The sequence below is a fragment of the Petaurus breviceps genome, unplaced genomic scaffold (assembly GCF_028583685.1).
Source record: "Petaurus breviceps papuanus isolate PSGF00001 unplaced genomic scaffold, PetGlider_PUasm1.0 90625, whole genome shotgun sequence".
Classification (NCBI taxonomy): domain Eukaryota; kingdom Metazoa; phylum Chordata; class Mammalia; order Diprotodontia; family Petauridae; genus Petaurus; species Petaurus breviceps.
This window is the reverse complement of record NW_027187289.1, coordinates 2,688,547-2,710,691: the sequence shown is the minus strand read 5'-3', so window position 1 is coordinate 2,710,691 and position 22,145 is coordinate 2,688,547. Positions and strand designations below refer to the sequence as shown.

The following is a 22,145-nucleotide window of genomic DNA, read 5'->3' as shown; positions in this document are numbered from 1 at the left end:
TGAGAAAAGGTCAATGGATTTGACATCTAAGAGGTCACTCGTAAATTTGGAGAAAGCAGTCTTGGGGGAACGTTGAGGTCAGACTGTCCATAGATTGTCAGATGGTCCACAAGGATCTCATGATGGACTCAGTTAAATGTCTTGCTGAATTCCAGGTATACCGTCTACAGAATTCTTTTGATGTACATAGATCACATATCATTGCCCTATTTATCAGTGTATCAAGAATAAGAAGTTAAAAAGGTATCTAGCAGAGCAAGGTTAAGAGATTAGAAAGGCAGCATGATATAGTAAAAAGAATCATTAGAAAACAAAACTCAATTCTTAAAATCAAAGAAAGATAACCCAGATCTCAAAGGTCAGCTAATCTAACCGGCACCTGAACAAAAGTCTCCCAAACAGCAACTCTTCCAAAATGTTTATATTGTCTTTACTCAGTTACATCCAATAAAGAGGAATGCACTATCTCCCAAGACAGCCTTTTCCACTTCTCAGATTGTTCACATACATATTTAACTGCATCCTGTGCAAGACAAAGAAGTTGGATTAGAATTCTAACATCTTTTCTTGCTGGATGAGAGCATGATTTTACTCCACTGTCACAATGTGCTTTCAGGTCATAATAAAAATTTACAGTAGCACAGGAGGTATCAACATCAACAGACCACATCAAAACTTCTATCCCATAGGCAGTGAACTTATAAAAAAAAAAGCATTCAACCAAGACCTAGGTACAAGCAGATGCTTGATTAGTCTCTAGGCCTATAAAATATGAAGGCTACTGCAAAATACACTATAGTCATCCAGCTTGAAAAAAACCATATCGGGGCGGCCAGGTCGCACACGAGTAAGAGCACTGGCTCCAGTGTCGGGATGACGTGGGGAATCAAATCCAGGCTCAGACACTTAGCACCCACCCAGAAACACCTGGCCGTGTAACCTTGAGCAAGTTACTTAATCCCAATTGCTTAGGGGTGGCCAGGTGGCTCAGCGAGTAAGAGCACCGGCCCCAGTGTTGGGATGACCTGGGGATAGAATCCCGGGCTTAGATACTTAGCACCACACCCAGAAATAACTGGCCGTGTAACCTTGAGCAAGTTACTTAACCCCAAATGCTTAAAAAAAAAAACATATCATAATCAATTTATATTGATATATACTGAATATATATTGAATATATATGTTGAATATATATAGAATATATAAATCAATAATTTATATTATGCAACTATGCTCAAAGTCACAACTAGAAAACTTAAAAGCTGAATTTAAGCATAAATCTCCTGTCTACTTCAACAGTCTCTTTCAACTCAACAAATTGTAAATATCATCCAAAGTCCATGAGATCACTGCCCTATACACGTAAAAGTTCTGTGTACAGAATATTAATTGCTCTGCACTCACCAAATGGTCAAACACTAACAATTAGCCTAAAGAAGACTAAAGGCTTTTACCAGACTAAATTCTACAAATCCTCTTTAATTTTTTTTTGCTTTTTTTTTGGGAGGGCAACTGGGGTTAAGTGACTTGCCCAAGGTCCCACGGCTAGTTTTTGTGTTAGGTGTCTGAGGCCGGATCTGAAACCAGGTCCTCCTGACTCCAGGGCTGGTGCTCTATTCACTGCGCCACCTAGCTGCCCCTAACAAATTCTTTTTCAAAAAAGCGATAAAGAACTAAAATTCTAAACTGTTCATTAACTGGCCTCACACCTCTCCAGTCTCACCTCACATTACTCCCCAGTCTGATCATTTTGGCAGCGCCTTACAGAGACACGGCCTCATGGTCACGCTGTTCCACTGACCAAGAATGCACTTCCATGTACTATGATTTCCAGAACTTTAGGAATAAGACTTTATTTTTCCAAGTACTGTTTCTCAATTCAAACACCTGTTGGGGGTTCTTGTGAACAAGGCTGAAGGAACTTTATATGAGCCAGTCACTGATAAAGGCCACATGTCCCTTTTTTTGAGCATATTTAAAGGAAAGTCATGTGGCTTAACTGAAGACATCCAAGACAGCATGGAGATGAAGACAGAGACAAGGGAATAGTACTAGGGTAGCCCATCAACCCCAAAAAACTAACACCAGAACTTGCACCCTCAAAATAAAACAGGGTGGAATGCTTCAATCTGCATATACTAGGACCGGGCCTAATAGAAAGCCAGGAGGGAGTAGGACAGGAATGTACCCTGGAATATTGCCATGAAATTTTAAGCAGAGTGGTTTTGAAGCAGCAGGGAGAGGAGGGCAAACACACTAGAACTTATCACCCTGCTGGACATACCAAGCTTTCCCTGGGGTTCCTGGATCCATCTTCACAACTACAGCTCTGGATTAGGACAGCTCAGAGACCCGGGCAGCTCATGTGTTTTATGGCAAGAAGTGGAATCCTACTCAGACGGGTGTGATTGGTTTGCCTACCGTAAGGTCATATGGGCAAAGAGGAGCCAATTAGCCAGAATCTGGAAGTTTCTTGACATAGGCAATATAGATACAGGAGACTCCAGAAAAAGGGAAGGGGTGGCAGAAACAGTACCAAGCAGGAAAGAGGGTATGCCTGGGGCACCAAAGGGTTGTGAAATAAAAATGACTTCCTGAAAGAACACATGTTTTTCTTGACTATAAAAATACCCCCAAAGTAATCACTCTCTTATTTTAAACTACAATATCAATCTGAATTATAATGCATTTGTTTCTTTTCAAAATGAAAACACCCTACAAATGCAGTTACATAATCTGTTCAATAGCCAGAACTGAAGCTCCTCAAGAGATTTCCCCATCTTTTGCTGTCACAGTAATACCTAATGGGCACAGTTAAAGAACAACAGAAAAAATTCAAAATGACCTGAATGTAGGAGGGCTATGTATTTCTCACAAAGGCACTGAGCTGAAAAGAGTATAAAGAAAACTGATCTGTGGGCCTAGTAAGGAAATGGCTGAGTGCCACACATTACACTTTGCCCTCACACTTTTACTCATAGACAGGCACACCATCAGCTGTAACATTTTCACATCTAAGAGATGAAAACATATCCTCCAAAGCTACAGTCCATATTCTCTCCAGTCCTGATATTGGTCAAATGTTTGTAAATTACTTTAGCTCAGGGACCAGAATACAATAGGTCCTTAATAAATGCTTGTTACCTTCCCTTCTAACTGTAAAACATCTAATTAATCTAATTTTTCATTTCATTCAAATACACAGACTCAAAGAGTTGGAAAAGACTTCAGAAGCAATGCAATCTACTTTTAGATAGGCTTAATTTCACTTTATGGAACCTCTACCCACCACCATAGTCTCAGAGTCTATCTGGTCTAAACTGTACCCAGAAAAAAAAACTCCTCTATAATACATTCTACAAGTGATCATTCAACCTTAAGCACTGGTTTTGTATTCAGGGCAGCTAGGTGGCACAGAGGAAAGCGCAACAGGCCTGGAATCAAGAAGACATCTTCCTGAGTTCAAATCTGGCCTCAGACATTTAACAGCTGTGTGACCCTGGGCAAGTCACTTAATGCTGCTTGTTTCGGTTTCCTCATCTGTAAAATGAACTGCAGAAGGAAATAGCAAACCACTCCAATATTGTTGCCAAGAAAACCCCAAATAGGGTCACAAAGAGTCAAAACAAGAATGAAGGGGCAGCCAGGTGGCTCAGCGAGTAAGAGCACTGGCTCCAGTGTTATGATGACCTGGGGATCAAATCCAGGCACAAATAATCAGCAACACACCCAGAGATAACTGGCTGTGTAACCTTGAGAGGGTTGCTTAACCCCAATTGCTTTAACAAACAAACAAAAAAAAACCAAGAATGAAAACAACTGAACAACAACAATCTAAAGTCTGAGAACCCAGGTTCAAATGTCACCCTGACGCGTCTGTTTCCTGTGTAACCTTAGGCAACTCTACCCTGGGTGGGCCTAAACCTCTCCATAAGCAAAAATGGACTTAGGAAAGTTGAGTCAGACAGCCTTTGAGGTTTCCTCCAGCTCCACTTCTATGATACTATGTTCCTTTTCTGAAAGACTGTTCAAGGTAAACCCACAGCATCCCAAGGCAGTCCATTCTACTTTGGGACAGTTCCAATTTTTAGAAAGTTTTTCCTTAACCCAAGTCTAAATCTGTCTCTGAAACTTCTTCCCATTATCCTTATTTCTGTCCCATGAAGCCAAGAACAAGGCTAATGACCTCCCTCACAGTTCACATGTCCTCCTCTATAGTCTCTCCTTCTTTCCCCTCATCTTCATTAGCATAATTTAATGTGTCTTCATCACCCTGGTCACTCTTCTCTAGACACTCTTCAACTGCCTCAGACCCAAACACATTAATCAAGATACGTATTGATCAGAGCACAGTAAAATCAGCACCCTGGCCATTACACCTCTCAAAGCAAATGAAGACAGCGTTAGCTTTTTGGGGGTGCTATATCACACCACAGACTCACTGACCCAGACCATTTTTCAGACAAATTGATGCCTAGCTATGCCTCCTTCATTATATATTTGTTGATTTTTAAACAAGACCTTATATCTATGTCCATTAAATTTCATCCAGTTATAGTCTCCCTAAATCTCCCCTTGTCCAGAACAAATGCCCCCAGCTCCTCCAGACTGTTCTCATCCTCAACAGGATGCTCTCCAGTTCATCAGTCCTCTCATTCCACAGATGAAGAAACTAAGGTCTTGAGATGTTAACAACTTGCTAAAGGTTGTCAGTGGCACAGTTAGAGACTGTATCTTTCTAAGATCTTAGACTTAGAACTGAAAGGGCCATTAGGAGTCATTTAATCCAGCCTCATTTTACAGATGAGGAACCAGAGGTCCAAAGAGGTTAAGTGACTTTCCTCCCTGGTAGTAAACTGCAAAGTCGGAATTCAAACTCAGGCCCTCAGATCCACCAATCCTATCCACTGCACTATGACACTTATAAAACTGAATGACATTTTCTTCATATAAGGGAATAAGTATTGATGTAAAAAACAATCTTCATAAAAATATCAGTCAATTTGATTTGGAAAACTATCATGATGACAGATAACAAATGACAATTTTGATGTATACACCACTTCCCTCATAAGTATGGTACATACAAGGCACTAATTCTGCTTTGTATTTTACAAGGACATCTTGGTAGTAGTGGGAAGAAGAAACAAATCCAGAAAAACAAACAATTTTCCCTTCATCTTTTACCCTTCTCTTTTCCAGGTCTTAAACAAATGATCAATTACTCACCTGCAAGTCATTCTTTACAGCTTGTAGATTATATACAAAGAAATTCTGATAATGTTGAAAGAGCAGTGCCAATAAAATCGAAAGGGCGCTGGGTACTAGCAAAAGGCTCTTTGACAAAGGTGCCTTATCTTTTAAAAGAGAAGAAAAAAAACAAAGTCAATATTTTTCCTTGGATAAAACAGTATCAAGACAAAACAAAAACCCCAACAAAACATAGAATTTCTCTCTCAGTTACTGCCAAAACTAATAAAGTTTAATTTTCTATTAAAACACATTTTTAAAGCTCCCCCAATTCATCTGCAGAGGAATATTTTCAATAAACATTAGGAAGCAACTCTCATCCACCACCTCGGATTTGGATGCCTTAATAATCATTACCTCTCATATATATTCAATATATATGACTACAATTTCAACACAATCCTTTTGCAAAATGTTAACCTACAGAAAGCAGGGGTCCTTAACCTTTTTCTGCATCATAGACTCAAATGGCAGTTTGGCAAAGGTTATGTACTCATTCTCAGAATAATGTTTGTAAATAATTGAAGGAAATGATAACTGTTAGAGATTAATGAAAATAAAGATGTATTTTTCCCCCCATCCAATGGGATGGGAAATTTATCCCCTCTGAAATTTGTCCATAGAATCTTTAGGTGAAACCCAGTTTAAGAATCCCTGGTATAGAGGGGGCAAATAATACAAAGGCTTAGTTCCTACCAAATCTAACAGTTTGCAAATAATAATATATTTATATGAATATCCATCATATTCCATAACTTAAGAAAGAATCATTGGCTATCAGGATAAGGGACCTTAGCGATCACTCTAGCCATTCCCCCACTCCCATTTTACAGATCCAGTTCAATAAAACAATCATGTAGAAAGTACCTACTATGTGTAAAGGACCATACTAGGCCTCAGGACACAAAGACAAATATGAAACAACTGCTGCCCCAAAGAAGCTTACATTCAACTGAAAGAAACTAAGCTCAAAATGTCAGCTGGTCACCATTCACTCTGCCTTTTTTACAGGGCAGTGATGGATGGTTCCTGTTACTACTGACAGAGTCAACTAGTTGAATGAAATTAAAATGCAATTGCACTCACATTCCATGATGGTTCAATAGTTATATATAAATGAGTGACTTAAACACTCAGCACAGTCTCATGTAAAGTTTTGCACTATCTTCGTCTAAAGCTTTCTATACTCTCCTTCTGGTAACAGCCAATTTTCTTTCCCTTTCAAAAACTGATACAACACAAAATAGGCAGCTGATCTATATTAAATACAGTGACAATCTCCAGCTGCAAACCTTAGGATGAACATGAAGATATTCTTCCTGGTGCCTTTCCTAAATTAATGTTTTCACTTGAATTTCAATTAGTCTACTTGGATGCTGCCTGACTGATCCTTTTATACATATATGAGTTCCATTTACAACAGTGTACTCAGTTCAGAGACTACAAGAGATCCAGAGGCTCTTCACAGCCTTATGCAATGCCTGCTTTGCCCTTTCCAGTCAGACCTGTCCATCTTGTTTGCATGGCGCTATCTAATTACAACAGCCAGGTACGTCGAATCAGATCTCAAACAAAACAACCCACTGGGAAACTATGGTGACAACTTTTTAATTTCAATTTTAAAATTTTGTAAATCTTCAATCTTTTTTTCCCTTCTCTCCCCATATAGAAAAAAGAAGTAAAAACTATTTTTCAGGCTCTTAATTGTTTTTCCAGGAGACCTCCCCATGCTTCAGCTTTTTCTCCTTCAAAACTTAAACTCCCAAGCAAACTGTTACACAAAAAAAGGAGACTGTTTTTAGACTTCTGGACCAATTTCATTTTCTATCATCTGTTCTCTTTCATTCACTTCTCCTTTTCTTTATAATGCTTTCCTCTTTCTTGATGGCATGCAAAACATATATACATTTTGCTATAAAATTGATGGTAATTATTTAAATGAATTCCAAGACAAAAACTGCTGTTGTGAGTGTGGCTGCAATGGTTGTCTTCCCTTAGAAATAACTGCTCCAAATAAGGCATCTTAATATCCACAGTATTAAAATATGGTGTTTGGAACTTGCATATTTTGTTATACTCAGTGTATAACTTTACTTAATTTCCTCTTCTACAAGGAACAGGAATGAATAACTATTTGACTTGCCATTCTCCCTCACCAGCTTGAACCCTCTGGCAGTCACTTGAGAGTCCTTCACCTCATCATCCTTGTTAACTCCCCATCATCAGATTTCTAACTCAGTGTCTTTAAATGGAATGGGTAACCACTTGTTGGACAGGGTGAACGTAATATATTCCTGTTCACGTATAGGCTGAAGGTGATGTGATGACTTCTGAAGTTATTTCTAATTCAGATTCCAGGATTCTATGCTTTTATACTAAGAAACTGAGTCCACTGTAAATATATAACTCTCTAACTTCAGTCGCTTGACAATCCTTTTGTTCTAATGTATTTTTCCCCCTTACCATTCCTCATAGTAGCTGTTTCTTCCTATTCCTGTTACCTCAAATCAGCAACAGCACAAACACTTTCAATCCTTGTGGCAAATAATTTCATCTCTTACATCACTAAAACCAAGGATATCATACTCCTCCTCCACATATTTAAAAAAACACATCATTGTATTTTCCTCCTGTTCTCTCATCTTTCTCTCTCCCTATATCAGAGTTAAAAGCAACCCTTCTTGTCAAAGCTTGTGCCGTTGGGTGCCCTTCTCAACTTTCTTCTAATGGTTTTGTATTTTCTCTCTGATTCTCCATCTTTTCCTTGTAATGGGAGTCTGGAACATGGGCAGATCCCATCAGTTCCACCCAGGACTTTCAATTTTAAATACTTTTATTTGTGTGATACTAGAGAAACTGGAAAAAAATGTAATTCTACAGTCGGTTGTCAGGTGTGTATTCCCCCACAAGCCAGTTCTATTAAAGTGAATTTCTTAAACATCTACATTTGTTGATTCATTTAGTGTTTAAACACTAAAATTCACTGTATTAGTAAATCCTACATAAATATGGATAGAGTCTAACATAAGAAATAAAGCATCTGCATCACTAGAACACTAGTACCTAGTTCAAAAACTTTCTTTTTACATTTAAAAAGTCCTAGATTGTTTGGCTTATAGTGGAACCCTCAAGCCCTGCAAGTTCATAGGATAGAGTTTGCCTGTTTGCCTACATAATGGAAATGCAAATTTGGAAGATCTTCCCTGCCCCTAGGCTAAAGTGCACCTGAAGCCTGGGGTGGGAGGCTTGTTTTTCAGTAGATACTTTTTGATTGGCCAGTGGGTCCAGAAGGTTGTTACATTCTCTGAGCTAGGAGAAGGCTATATAAGCCCTGATGTGAGGCTTTGTTTTGGGGGCTCACTTTGAGAAGTGTTCTGTGATTTGATCTGTATTATGGGAAGCCGTTGTCCAGAGCCCCCCGGCTTTGAAAAACCCAGATGTTGAAAGCCAGATGTTGATTTGGTATGGATGTAATGGTTGGACAGTTTGGAAAGCTGTCTACTTGATCTGTTTCTGTCTTGATAATTCTGCCTGTATACTTTGAAGTTCGGGGTGCTGACCTTTTCTCCTGAACAAGGTAAACGATATATGTCTGACTGATTAAAGTAAGCTTGTTAACCCATTTTGAGTTGCTTTCCTTTAACAAATCAGATTCAAGAACCTGTATGGACAGCCACCCTGAGCACGCTTGGGGTGCCTGCTGCTACAGCCTAAAAATCCCAAGTTAGTAGCTGAGAGTGATTAGTTCCTTTCTTGGGAGTTTCACTCATTTCTGGGCTTCTTATGACCTTGTGTTGCCATTTCTTTAATTAAAATTATTTGTCCTGTCAGGTGAGTATGCAATTCCATTTGGACTGTCCTTGAAGAGGCAAAGATCCACTTTTGTGTGCCATTTAGAACAAGGACCCAAAGAAAATCTGCCTGGGCCTTTACAAGGATTGTCTATGGTATAGGCACCCCTACAGCAATTTTGGTATACCCTGTGTAGTAAGGGAAACAGAAATTCTGTCCAGACCCCACTTGGATGACTGTGTGTGTTGATAAAATCTTGGGATCTGAGTTTTCACGCAGTATAGTTAGTTTCTCAAGGGGGTGGTGACTTCCAGTTCACCCCATGTCCATAATTACTGGGTGGAGAAAATACCACATGTTATGGGATTAGGAGAGGGATTTCCTGAGATTAGAAGCTTCATTTTCTTTTTTTTTTTTTTAGGAGTTATTCAATTATTGAACACAACACTGTAAGCATGGGTTCAGAATGGGAACAGAGAGAAGGTGAAATATCTCAGCCCCCTGAGACTGAGGTCATTTTGTAGGAACCAAGTCAAGTCTGGTTGGTTTCTCACATGAAAGTGAGAGGATGATTCCTAGCCAACACCAAGATCTAAATCTGAAATGGAGAAAGCATCATGTCATCTGGAAAGCTCTGAGGGGACTACATTTCCTTCTAAGACAGGAAGCCAATTTTCTTCATCTTTTTGCTTTTGGGGTTGTTAAGGCTAATGCTAAATCTGTAAAACTCTGTATTTTAAGAAAATTGTGATTTTTTTTTTTTTTGCCTGAATATGTGTTTTGAGACTTTCTTGTATGGTACTGGGGAAGCAAATGAAAGGCTGTTTATGCTTCCTCAGAAACCACAAAGGACTGTTCTGGAGTGGGGACACGGATGATGTATTCAAAATGAAACTCATCTGCCAGGGAAGGCAAATTTTTCAAAAAGGTGAGAGAGTATAATGAAAGCCTAGTACATGCCCCAATGCCATCAGCTTGCTCAGCTGATGCAACCTCTACATGGAGAATAGAGGAATAAAGCTCCCATCATATGGGAAATCATATGGAAGTACTTTGGAGAAACTGGGGAGCATGTGTGGACGTGGTATAACAAATTCCAGCTGGCTAACCACGTGACCAGGAGGGGACTTTTCTGATTGGCTGTACAGGCAGACTGCAAATCTAGGGGGACTCAGTAACTGTTTTGCTCACACCACCAGAGACTGGAGCATCCAATCCTTTAGTTTAAGAGGTCAAGTCACAGAAATCCAGGCCAGATGTTACAGCCAGCACAGCATTAATGCCCAAAGAAGCAGGGAATCATTTTCAGGATAGGGGTTGGGTGATCTCCTAGACCGATCCAAGTAAAAGCTGAATAGAGGAGTTATCCAGTAGCAATGCCGCCTTTGGGACATAAACTTGGTAGGACCAATGTTATTTACGAACTGAGGGAAATTTAAGCCTAACTGCCCAGAGACTAAGGTGATATAGGAGAGAATATGTTCAGATATATGGCTGGAAATGTTTCTATATTTGTTTCTGCTATTATCTTTGTAGTAAACATTCCTTCCTAAGAGCTATTATGTTAAGTGTTTAAATGGAACTGAAGTGCTAGTTACAGGCCCCTGACAATAAGGGCAACATCACTGGAAGGGGCTAAAATACGGCAGCAGAGGAGACATCTTAGTAACACCTCAGGACACCAGAGAACCCAGAGGGAGGATGGAACATCCCTGGTCCGGAGAGTGAGGACAGAGGGCGCACACTGCACCCTTTTTCACTGGATCCTGCCCCTAGGCCTACAAACAAACTCTTCTCTTCACCCTAAAACAAATCAGCCATAGTGGTCATGTCACACACTCAATACTCCTGACAAACTAAACCACTCACATTTTTAACATGTACTCTGCCCTTTACCGCTTCTCTACCTTTGCTATTCTGTATAACCAGAATGCTCTCCCCTACAACGCCATCTTCTGAAATCCTATCCATATGGTGACATCTAGGTTGTGCTACTTTTTCCATATAGCCTTCTCTGAATGCCCATCTAAAAAAATTTCACCTTCCACTCTGTGTCTCTCTTAGGGATCTAATAAGATTTTCCATTTGTTGTGAAAGTTTTTATGTAGATATAGGTCCCCACTAGATCATAAGCTTCCTAAGAACAAGTAACATGCCTACACTTCATAGAATCACATTTTCACAGTCAGAAAGAACTCCACAGGCCAACCTTGTCATAAGTACTTGTTCATTTATAACAGAGTATAGGACTCCATGACTGATCAGGAGAGTGCAGGTTTTATGCCGCACCAAAGGTGGGTAATTTTGGAAGAGACACTTAATTTTGGGAAGACATCCGCATCCTCGTCTTTAAAATAAAGGGTTGGTCTGTATCAGTGCTTCCCAACTCTGGAAGCCTATCCCCTTTAGCTGTTAGTGTTGCTCGGCTAAAATCGATTACTTGAGCAAAATGTTGGCTTCTTACCAGTCTAGAATCAAACACTAAAAAAACCCAGCGTTCAATTGTTGGAATGTATTGGCAGTGTTGTTATTGTTGCTATTTCACCATAAATTTTCTCACTGCAATATCCATTACATATAAATCAGGAGTTTGAAGAGATAAGTCAAATGTAAATAATCAAGTTAAAATAACCTATAAAATATATATTTATATAATATAAATTAAATAATATATCATATAATGTATAATATAAAATATGTATTAAAATATATAATATATATTATTTTAAATAGCCAATAACCTAGTTAAAAAACAAGATCCCTAAGATAGGAAAAATGCCAATATGCCATCTCTAATTTGTATTTATAACTAGTATAGCTGATGCAGTGTATTCAATGATAATTTTTTTAAGTTATCTAGTTCCAGAGTTGAACTAAGTGATCCCTAAGGTCCCTTCAGTTCTCAATTTATCCAATAACAAATATTGTTCCTGATTATAAAATACTTATTGATAAACAATTTTACCCATCCTTCCAAGTAAGTTGTTTGTCGTATAGGCATATTCAGAATATTTTTAAACATTTATTCCTTTAGATCAATGGATCTAATTGTTACTTGATGCCGTTAGTAGCAGGCACTTTAAAAATCATGTTAAAAGATTTTATCCTAAATATTACAGTAAAGTTTTGTTTAAAGCAAAGGGTTCCACTATTGGAAAGAGTTTGAGAGCCACTGGCCTATTAGCTCTAAAATCACTTCCAGAACTAGATTGGTTTTTGTTCACATGATTTTTCCCTGGGGGCAACTGCCACATTTACAACTGTTTCTGTGGTTTGTGAACTTGCTGAAGTATATAAAAATAGCGAAGTTATTTCCTCTACGTTATGGTTTTCCAAACTTTAAAAATGAAACAATTAGAAAGGTGGATGACTACATTCTTCATAATAAACATATATAACAAGGTTTTAATAAAAGGCAACAGAATTCCTATTACCAACCAAGAAGCTTTCTATCTCTGACAATGGAGATAAAAGCATAATCTATGATGTTGTTTGACTGAAGTATAGGACACTATCCTAAAAAAAATCATTAGAAGAGAAAAATTAGTATGACAGTCATATTATAAATTATGTTACATAAAGTAGTCATTATTGGAAAAGCCTAGGAATCCCATCTAAGGTACAAGATTTAGGAATTTCCCAAATTTTAGTCTTATGGGTAAAATGGTAGCAGCCAAATTACTGGTCATATAAGAGTACATATAAGTGCTTTCAGATATGTAAAATACTCTACATACATTATCTCACTTGATCTTCACAATAATCCTGTGAAGTAGATGTTATTATCCTGTTTATTTTATGAAAGAGGAAACTGAGTCTGAGAAAGGAGAAATGAAATGGGATTTAAATTTTGGATCTCTTGGGGGTGGCTAGGTGGTGCAGTGAATACAGCACCAGTCCTGGAGTCAGGAAGACCTGAGTTCAAAATCCAGCCTCAGACACCTAACATGTACTAGCCGTGCGACCTTGAACAAGGTCACTTAACCCCAATTGCCCTACCTTCCCCCCTCCAAATAAATAAACAAACAAACAAACAGACTTGGGATTTCTGAAAGCCAAGACCAGTGTTCTTGCTATGTTTCTTGTACAGTGGTACAAAATCACTGTGGCAGGTCAATCACTGACCTAGCACACTTAACTCCCTAGGTTTCAGAATCCTCATTATAAAACTGTGGGTTGGTTTTCAGGGTACTACTCTCTCCTCGTTTTCGTTTTCCTCCCACCTAGATGACCTAGCTCCTTCTCTCCCTCCTTTGCTGGATCCTCCTCAAGATCACGTCCTCTAACCCTAGATGTCCCTCAGGGCTCTATCTGGGTCTCTCTTCCATTCTGCCTCTATACTGCTTCACATGGTGATCTCATCAGTTCCCATGGAATTATCATCTCTATGCTGATCATTCTCAGATCTATAGATCTTGTACCAATCTCTCAGTTGACCTCCAATCTCACATCTCCACCTGCCTTGCAGACATTTCAAATTGAATGCCCAGTAGACATCTTAAATTAAATATGTCCAAAACAGAACTAATGATCGCTTCCCTTAAATGGTACCCCAACACCCCCTTCCGTATTACTGCAACAGGCAATACCATCCACTCAGTCTCACAGACTCCCATGCTAGAAGTCATCCCAGATTCCTCACTATCACGGATCCCCATACCCAAGCTGTTGCTGTGCATTTCACTTTGTAACACCTCTGGAATACGCCTCCTTTTCTCTGACACTGCCACCATTGTAGAGCAGGCCGCCCTCCTCACCTAATACCTAGACTACATAGGCAAGGTCTGCCTGCCTCGAGTCTCTTTAGAGGGAGAGGCAGGAATACAAAGGGAAATTTAGATGATATTTAAAAAATAGCAATAAAAACTTATTTAAAAAAAAAGATAAATGTGTAGTGGACCCAATCAGCTTGTGACTCCCTGCAGCTCTGTTCAGCAGCTCTAAGTGGGAATGTACAAGGCAAATGGTGGGAATTATCCAAGGTAGAGGTATATATGGTAAGGTGTGACAGATGACAGGCAGGGGGCACATATCTGAGACTACAGAGGTTAGTAGTCTCACTGATTCACTGAGGGGTCAAGACGGGGAAGGGATAAGAGTACAGCCAATATAGGGTTCAATACCTGGGAAAATGTTGAGAATAATGAACAGGAAGAAATTTCTTTGTAGTCATAAAGGAATAATGGGAAGATAAAAGATAATGATCAGTTAAAGAAACTCCACTGACAAGTGGTGACAAGAACAAGAGAATGACTCTGGCTGTGCACAACTGAAGTGGAGTGGAGGACTAGGTCTTGGGAACCAAACAGATTAAGAAATTGGGAAGTTAGGCTGTTAGAAGGAATATCAATATGTATGCTGAAAATCCCTTAGTATTGGGAAAGACTTATTAGGAAAGAAAATGAGACTGTGCCTGACACTAAGGAAAGAGGGAGAATGTTCAGGAGATACCTAGCATCTGGAATGGATGAGAAATCTGGATAGTGTGCATTAACCTCAGAGAGCAAAATGTTGTCTGAGCGACAGTGGTAGAGGGGAAGTCTGGAAGTGTAGATGTCAATGAGGGGCTGACAGTATTCTGAATTCCTCACCAAGGCCAATGAGTCAGGATATTCGAGAAAGCGTAAGCCATGGAGGAGGAGCTGGGTAGGAATGAGATGGATGAGACTTAGGCATCCAGCAGTTGGGGTTGAGGAGAAAGGGCATCTGTTCTTCGGCAGCTAGGGATTCAGAATCACTGGGATGGGGAGGGTAAAAAAGGGTACATTATATTCAACATCACTTTAACTGTCCTAGACTTTGCCTGCTTGTCTCACATTCAGATCAGTGCTGCTAATTTGGATCATCTTCACTCTGGACTTTCATTTAAAAAACAAACAAACATGAAACAAAAACCAACCTTAATTTGACTAACAAAGTGTTTATTTCTACCTTTAAGTGAAATCCACCTTAGCTACCAGAGCTTCTGGTTGTCCTAGTCAGTGCAAAAGAATCCAATCTTACTATTCCCAAATATTATGCTCGTTTCCGTCTCAATAAAAGTTGCAAAAAAAACAAACCAAAACAAAACAAAACTCTGACCCAAAAATTTAGGAATATATCCCAAAGTATTAAGAAAAAGGGGGAGTGCTTTGTCTCTTTCTTCAAAGATGTCCATGGTAACATTATTTGAAATTTCAAAAAATGAGAAGCAAACTAAGAATCTAACAAAAGGGAAATGTTTAAACTAGTTATGGTACAGTAATATAATAGAATCTGATAATGTCACTAATATTAGCAAATGTAAGGAACATAAGGAAATTTAGAAAGACCTTTATGAAATAATGTAAAATAGAACCAGAACAGAGTATTTGTATCCTACCTCCTCCAGTTGTGTGATCATGGACAAGTCATTTAATTCCTCTTAAACTTAGGCTTCCTAATCTGCAAAATGGTGATAATATTTGGACTAGCTACCTTAGAAGGTTGTTGTGGGTTCACAATTACCCATTTTAGACTACTGGAAAACACATAAACCCATTTTTCTTTCTCCCTCACATTTCTCCCTAGAAATAGCATTCTTAAGTAAAAACCATAAATGGTTAAGGCATATGAAGAGACAATTCTCAAGGAAAGCAATCCAAGTTATCAACAGTCATATGAAAAAAAAATGCTGTAAATCAGTAATAGAGAATTAAAGAAATTGAATTATGAAGTTAAAGAAATTCTGAGATTCCACCTCAAACTCATCAGACTGGAAAAGTTTACAAAAAAGGAAAATGATAAATGCTAGAGGGACTGTGGGAAAGTTGCATTGATGCACTATTGGTGAAGCTAAAAATTGCCATAACCATTGTAGAAAGCAATTTGGAATTGTAAAAGCTACTAAACTAAGCAATACCCTTCAATCCACAGATGCCACTGCTGAGCCTATATTCCAAAGAAAACAAAGAGAAGAAAAGGTCCTATACATACAAAAATATAGCAGCTCTTTTTGTAGTGACAAGGAACTGGAACCTGGGGAAGTGCTTCTCAATTGGGGAATTATTGAACACATTATGGTACCTATAAGAATGTAATGGAATACTGTTGTTCTGCAAGAAACTGTAAGAAAGTTTCAGAGAAACCTGGGAAGATTTGTATAAACTGATGCTAAACGAAGCAGAAAGAACCAGGAGAACAAGTTATAGAACAGCAATACTGTGAAAGTGAACAATATTTTTGCCTTTTGGAGGGCAGTTGGGGTTAAGTAGCTTGCCCAAGGTTACACGGCTAGATTTTTTGTGTGGGTGTTAAGTGTCTGAGGCTGCAACTGAACTCGGGTCCTCCTGACTCCAGGGCCAGTGCTTCACTCACTGCACCACCTAGCCGCCCCGAAAGTGAACAATTTTAAAAGACTGAAAAGTTCTTTTCAATGGAATGATCAACTACATTCCAGAGGATAGATGATGAAGAATGCTACCCACCTTCTGACAAAGATACGCCGAATGTAGAAATATGCAGAATAAGACATATTTTTGAATATGGCTAACATGGGAATCTGTCCTGCTCAACTCAAGGGTTTTTTGTTTTTCTTTTTTTTCCCCAGTGTTGGGGGTGAGAGAGAAAAGGGATAAAATAAATAAATAAATAAATGCTTGATAATTTTAAAAAATTAAATTAAAAATTTAATTTAAAAAATTAAAAAATTTAAAAAATTAAATTAACTGAAAAAAGTTTACATTTTTAAAAACCATCATATGTAAATTCACCATTTCATATACAATCTTTTATTCTCCTTTGCATACAGAAATTATGTTTGTTGATAATTAAGTTTCTCATAATTTTTTAAAGGTAGATTCATTACATAGGGATGGGAAATTTCTGAATAGTTTGGAAGTCTGATTCCTTTCATTTTTTAATCTTGAATTATAGTTTTCAAATGCATTTTTTGTCATTTTCCCCTATGTTCCTCTACCTTTGCATTGAATTCAGCAAAAATTAACATAAATGTTCACTTAATTTAGAAGATCTTGCCAAATTCTTCATAGAATTTTTCTGTCTCGTCTTCTGCAAAAGATTGTGGCAGAAACATAAATTGAACTCATGTTCGTAGTGCTCTTTTTGCTTATGTTCCTCATAAGGAAATAAGAAGAGACAACCAAGTGAACATAAAATGATATGTTTTTGATGCCTGATTAAACCAACTATAGCAAAAGACATCATAAAGAAATAAGATGAAACAACCAAGTGAGCTTGAAATGATATTTTTTTGCTGCATGATTAAACCAACTATACCAACTCCTTTATTTACCTTTCAAAAGAGAACCTGTGAGCCTTTCTTCCATTTAGATGCAACCACATTATCCCTTCTGATTTCATTTTTTATAATAATATCATAACTGATATGGTTCAGGTCCTCTAGCAGCAATATGTTAACTTACTGGTCAATAGACATGGATCTCCAATGAGAGAGAGAGAGAGAGAGAGAGAGAGAGAGAGAGAGAGAGAGAGAGAGAGAGAGAGAGAGAGAGAGAGGGAGAGGGAGAAAGAGACTGATTAGTGAAAATCAACTGATTTAATTACCGACTGCTAATTAGAAACTGGATATGAAAAAGAAAGACTATGAGAGCTATTTTCCTGTCCCTCTCTGCCTTATATTTTATCAACCCTTAATAACCCTATATCTATATCAAGAAATCTTAAATATCCACTTCCCTTTTCTTTGAACACAAATATTTTCTAAGTTTGATGTACACTATCAAAATCCAAACTATAAACTGCATTTCCTATTTGAATGAGTGATATATTAGTCTGACTCATATACATTACATATAATTCTTTTTTAAAAAAACAATGACATTTACTCTATTCAAGAGAAAGATCTGATCAAGCTTTGATTTCCCAATCTCACTATTTGTTTTTATTTTAGAGGAAAGAAGAACAAAGAGTATCATAAATGTCTACACCACAGTCCTTCCTGCCTGCTCTGCCTCATATAATTTGAAGACTTCCAAAGCCACAGAGTTCAACTTCAGAATGTAGATAAGGAAACTGAATTTTACAGCAGTTAAGAGATTTGTTCAAGGTCACACAACTAAATTAGTGCGAATTAATAGGGAAAAAAAATAATAGGCTGAGAATAAAGAGACCTGGTTCCTATTCCCTGTTTTATCACTAACTAGGATGGTCTTGGAAAAGTCATTAATCTTTTGTAGACCTCAACTTACTCCTCACCTATACAAAAAAGGGCTGGATTACCTAATAGCCAAGGTCTCTTTTAACCCTAAAATTCTGCTTTCTATAGCTAGAACCCAAGTCTCCTGACTAGGCCTAGAGGTACAGATTCTACCACTGCTCAATGCAATACTCATCTTCTGGAATTATCTTCAGAGAGACTTTACAAGTCCCTACCCTACACTGAGTCACAAGACTCTGAAGGGCAGGGGATCCTCACATGGTTCCTCCCCCATACTTTCCAAGCTGCCGCTCCTTATCCCTGTGACTCAGAGACCACATCTGAGGAGGCAAAAACCTGTCCCCACTATTGCTAAGCTTTTGCCTTTCTTTGTATGACCAGCACCTTGTTGCCATGCTTGGCACAAAGAAAACAATCAATGCGTCCATACTGACTGATACCCTTTTCTCCTCCCTCCCTCCGGAATCTCTGCTCCATTGGAAAGGAGAATTCCCATTCATCCTCAAACTCTTCACGCTCTTTCTATTTTCTTACACTAATGGAGATCTGTGTGTCTCCACAAGACACTGCATCCCTGGCAATCCTCTTGACATTACCAATGATCTCTTAACTGCCGTTTCTCAGTCTTTATCCTTCCTGACCTCTCTGCAGCCTCTGGCACTGTCAATCACCCTTTTCTCTTTGACACACTCTTCTCTCTGGATTTCTATATCTGACTATCTTCCACCTATCTGTCCTCTTCTCAGTTTCCTCTGCTTGATCTCCATATAGATCACACAGTTAGCCCTGGGTGTCCCCCCCAAGAGTCTATCCAGGGCTCTCTTCTTTTCTCCCTCTATATTATTTTACTTGATGATCCCTCCCTGAGGCCAGAAGGAAAACCCAACATATGCCTTTCCTCTCATTGACACTTGCAGACTTTCCTCAGCCATCATTACTTGCCAATATCTTCCCCTCTGAAACTCATTCCATCAATACATATCATCTGTTCAGACTCCTGTTGGTCCAACAGAAACAGAACATCATAGCTCTGGAAGAGACTAGTCATCCAGTTCAATACTGCTATTTTACAGATGAGGAAAATTTTGCAGATAAGACTAAATAAAAATTATATGACTAGTCACAGTTGGGCAAGTGATACCGCATTTTTTACTCTAATTGGTATTTGTTTTATCCTAGGTTCTATCCTAACTGGTAATTTGGGGATTACTTAGCAAAATCATCTATGTCACTTAGTTGGCTTGACTTCAAAACACTTTTAGCTTTAAAAAAAAAATCCAACCTCAAAGACGGAGAATTGTCAGTATTGAGGACTTTCAAAAAAAAGTGCCATAGATTCTGAAAACAATTCCAAAGGAAGCCTTGCAAAATACTATGTAAAATCTTTCCAAACTTCTTTGTATTCGTATCTATCATTTTGTATAGCACAATAATATTCCATTACAATCATGTACCTCAATTTGTTTAGCCATTCTTCGGCTGATGAGCATCTAATTTGTTTTCCATTCTTTGCTACCACAAAAGATGCTGTTATGAATACTTTGTATTGTGGACTTTTTTTCTTTTCAAATACCTCTCTAGAGTATAAAACTAGCTATGTTAACTAGCTAGTTAAATGGTATGGACTTTTCATTCTCTTTATTTATACAAACTGCTTTCCAAAATGCTTTTATGGATTCACAGCTCTACCAAGAATGTACTAGTGTGCCTATTATCCCACAACACCTCCAAAGCTGTTATGATTTTTTGTCATCTTTGTCAATTTATCGGCTGTAAGGTAAAACCTCAGGGTTATTTTGATTTGTATTGCTCCTATTATTAGCGATTTGGGATATACTTTCATATAGCTGTTATTATTTTGCAATTCTCCTTTTGGAAATTGTTCATATCCTTTGGCCATTTATCTATTGGAAAATGGCTTTGGTCGCATATATTCATATATATAGGATGTCCTAACAATTTTAGTACAGTTTTAAATTTTTAGAACTTTATTAAAAATTATGCTTCCATAACTTAAAACTACATTAAGACTTTTGGGACACCCTATGCATATGTGCACATATGCTAGATGTGTGTGTATATATATACACACACATACACATATATACACACACACACACATGTGTGTGTTAGGGGTCTATATATTTTAGAAATCAAACCCTTATATGACACATGATACAAAAATATTTTTCCCATTTGACTTCTTTCCTCCTTATCCTAGATGCATTACTTTTGTTTATCCTGAAGCTTTTTAGTTTTATTTAATCAGTTATTTTCTTTTTCTTTTTGCAATTGCACCTATCCCTTGTTAAGTTAAGAATATATTTTCTTCCTACGACTTTGATCAAGTAATGCTTTGTGTAGCAGTAGAATTGTTGGAATAAGTGACATTTACAGAGTGCTAAGGTTTGCAGTGTGTGGCACACACATTACTTCATTTGCTCCTTATAACATCCCTATGAATATGCATACTATAATAATTATTATTCCCATCTTACAGATGAGGGAACTGAGGTTAAATGATTAAATCAAGAGTTCTTTGTACTATCCCACAATGACTCTCTATACATATAATAACCTCCCAATGAAAGACAATTCAATATCTTGGTTACTCAAATGTATAAATTCTGTTAAGTTTTTTTTTTTTAAGTAGTCATGTTATAGTTATACTTTACAAGATTTATTTCTTTATTTGTATCAAAGAGGAAAACCTTTCTACAACTCAATCCTGCTGTTGCCAGATGAAATCTATGAGAACACTATAACAGCTTGCTTTCATATTATGTTATCACTGGCATAATATTATGTGATTATCCCAACCTACTAAATTTTACATATAAAGAATATATAAATCTATCCATACTAATGACACGTAAATCAAAGTAGTTCTCAAATAAACTACTTTGAAAAATTTATACACACACACACACACACACAAGTATAATATATATAAAAGAATGACTGAAATATAGTAGAATGGGATGATTACATTTTAAAATTAATTTAAAAAAAATAAAAGGTTTCACTAAACTCTTTACTAGTATGCACTCATAATGATAGGGTGAGTCAATGATTAATTTCGTAACTTAACCAGTGAAGAAGGAAGTGGTTCAAACATGAAGAAACCAAGCAGTGATCAAGTGGAAACTAAAAAAGCTATAAGCCCACCTTTCTACCATAAAACTTCCCACCCTCCAAAAGGTAACAAATAATGTAGTGTCTACAAGGAGAAATGCAAAAATTCAGCTATTGCAACAGTATAATATATGTGCCTACATGTGTATATATACACTCATAAAGGTACTGTATATTATTTACATACTGTTCAAATAGTATAATCATATGTTATATAAATACATAGGTATATATTTTATATACTTACATACTATAATATATACAGAGTATCCTACAACTCTTAGTGTAGTTTTAAACTTAATAAAGCTTAATGACCAGTCTTTGGGTCTGGTCATTCAGTAAGCCCTAAAACACCAATCACCTGCCCACAGTTCTCCATCTGATCTAAGACAAAAGCATGACCGACTTGATCAAATACTTTGCTAATATGTGGTAAAGGATATCTGTTTCTCTGATCAACCAATCTAGTAGCCTTGTCAAAAAAAGGAAATGAGGTAGTCTGGCATGATCTGCATTTGAAGTTTTGCCTGCTCTCTACGGTCACTTACTATTAAAAGGCAGATAAAAGTAATTATTCTACATCAATAACATTTCCACCTAAACTATTGTAAAAGCCTCCTAATTTAGTCTCCATACTTCTAGTCTGCCCGATCTCCAACCCATTCATCACACACATTTGCTAAAACCTTGTTAAGGCAAAGGTCTGACCAAATGAATCACCTGTTCAAGAAGCTAGGCTGGCTCCCTATTGCCTCCAGGATGATGATGATGATGATGATGATGATGATGATGATGATGATGATGATGATGA

The 22,145-nt window shown here is 37.7% G+C and overlaps 1 protein-coding gene and 1 long non-coding RNA gene across 2 annotated transcripts in view; one reads left to right on the top strand and one right to left on the bottom strand.

The window, feature by feature from the left end:
* Positions 1-22,145, bottom strand: part of UBAC2 (UBA domain containing 2) — a 259,982-nt gene that overhangs the window by 227,795 nt on the left and 10,042 nt on the right. Inside the window, exon 2 of the mRNA XM_069064179.1 lies at positions 5,230-5,357. Within this exon, the coding sequence (XP_068920280.1) occupies positions 5,230-5,357 (128 nt within the window). The remainder of the gene's footprint in view (positions 1-5,229; positions 5,358-22,145) is intronic.
* On the top strand, positions 7,889-17,243 carry LOC138142992 (uncharacterized). Its single transcript, XR_011163579.1, has 3 exons — positions 7,889-8,827; positions 9,464-10,443; positions 15,937-17,243. It is a non-coding gene; the product is annotated as an uncharacterized lncRNA (long non-coding RNA).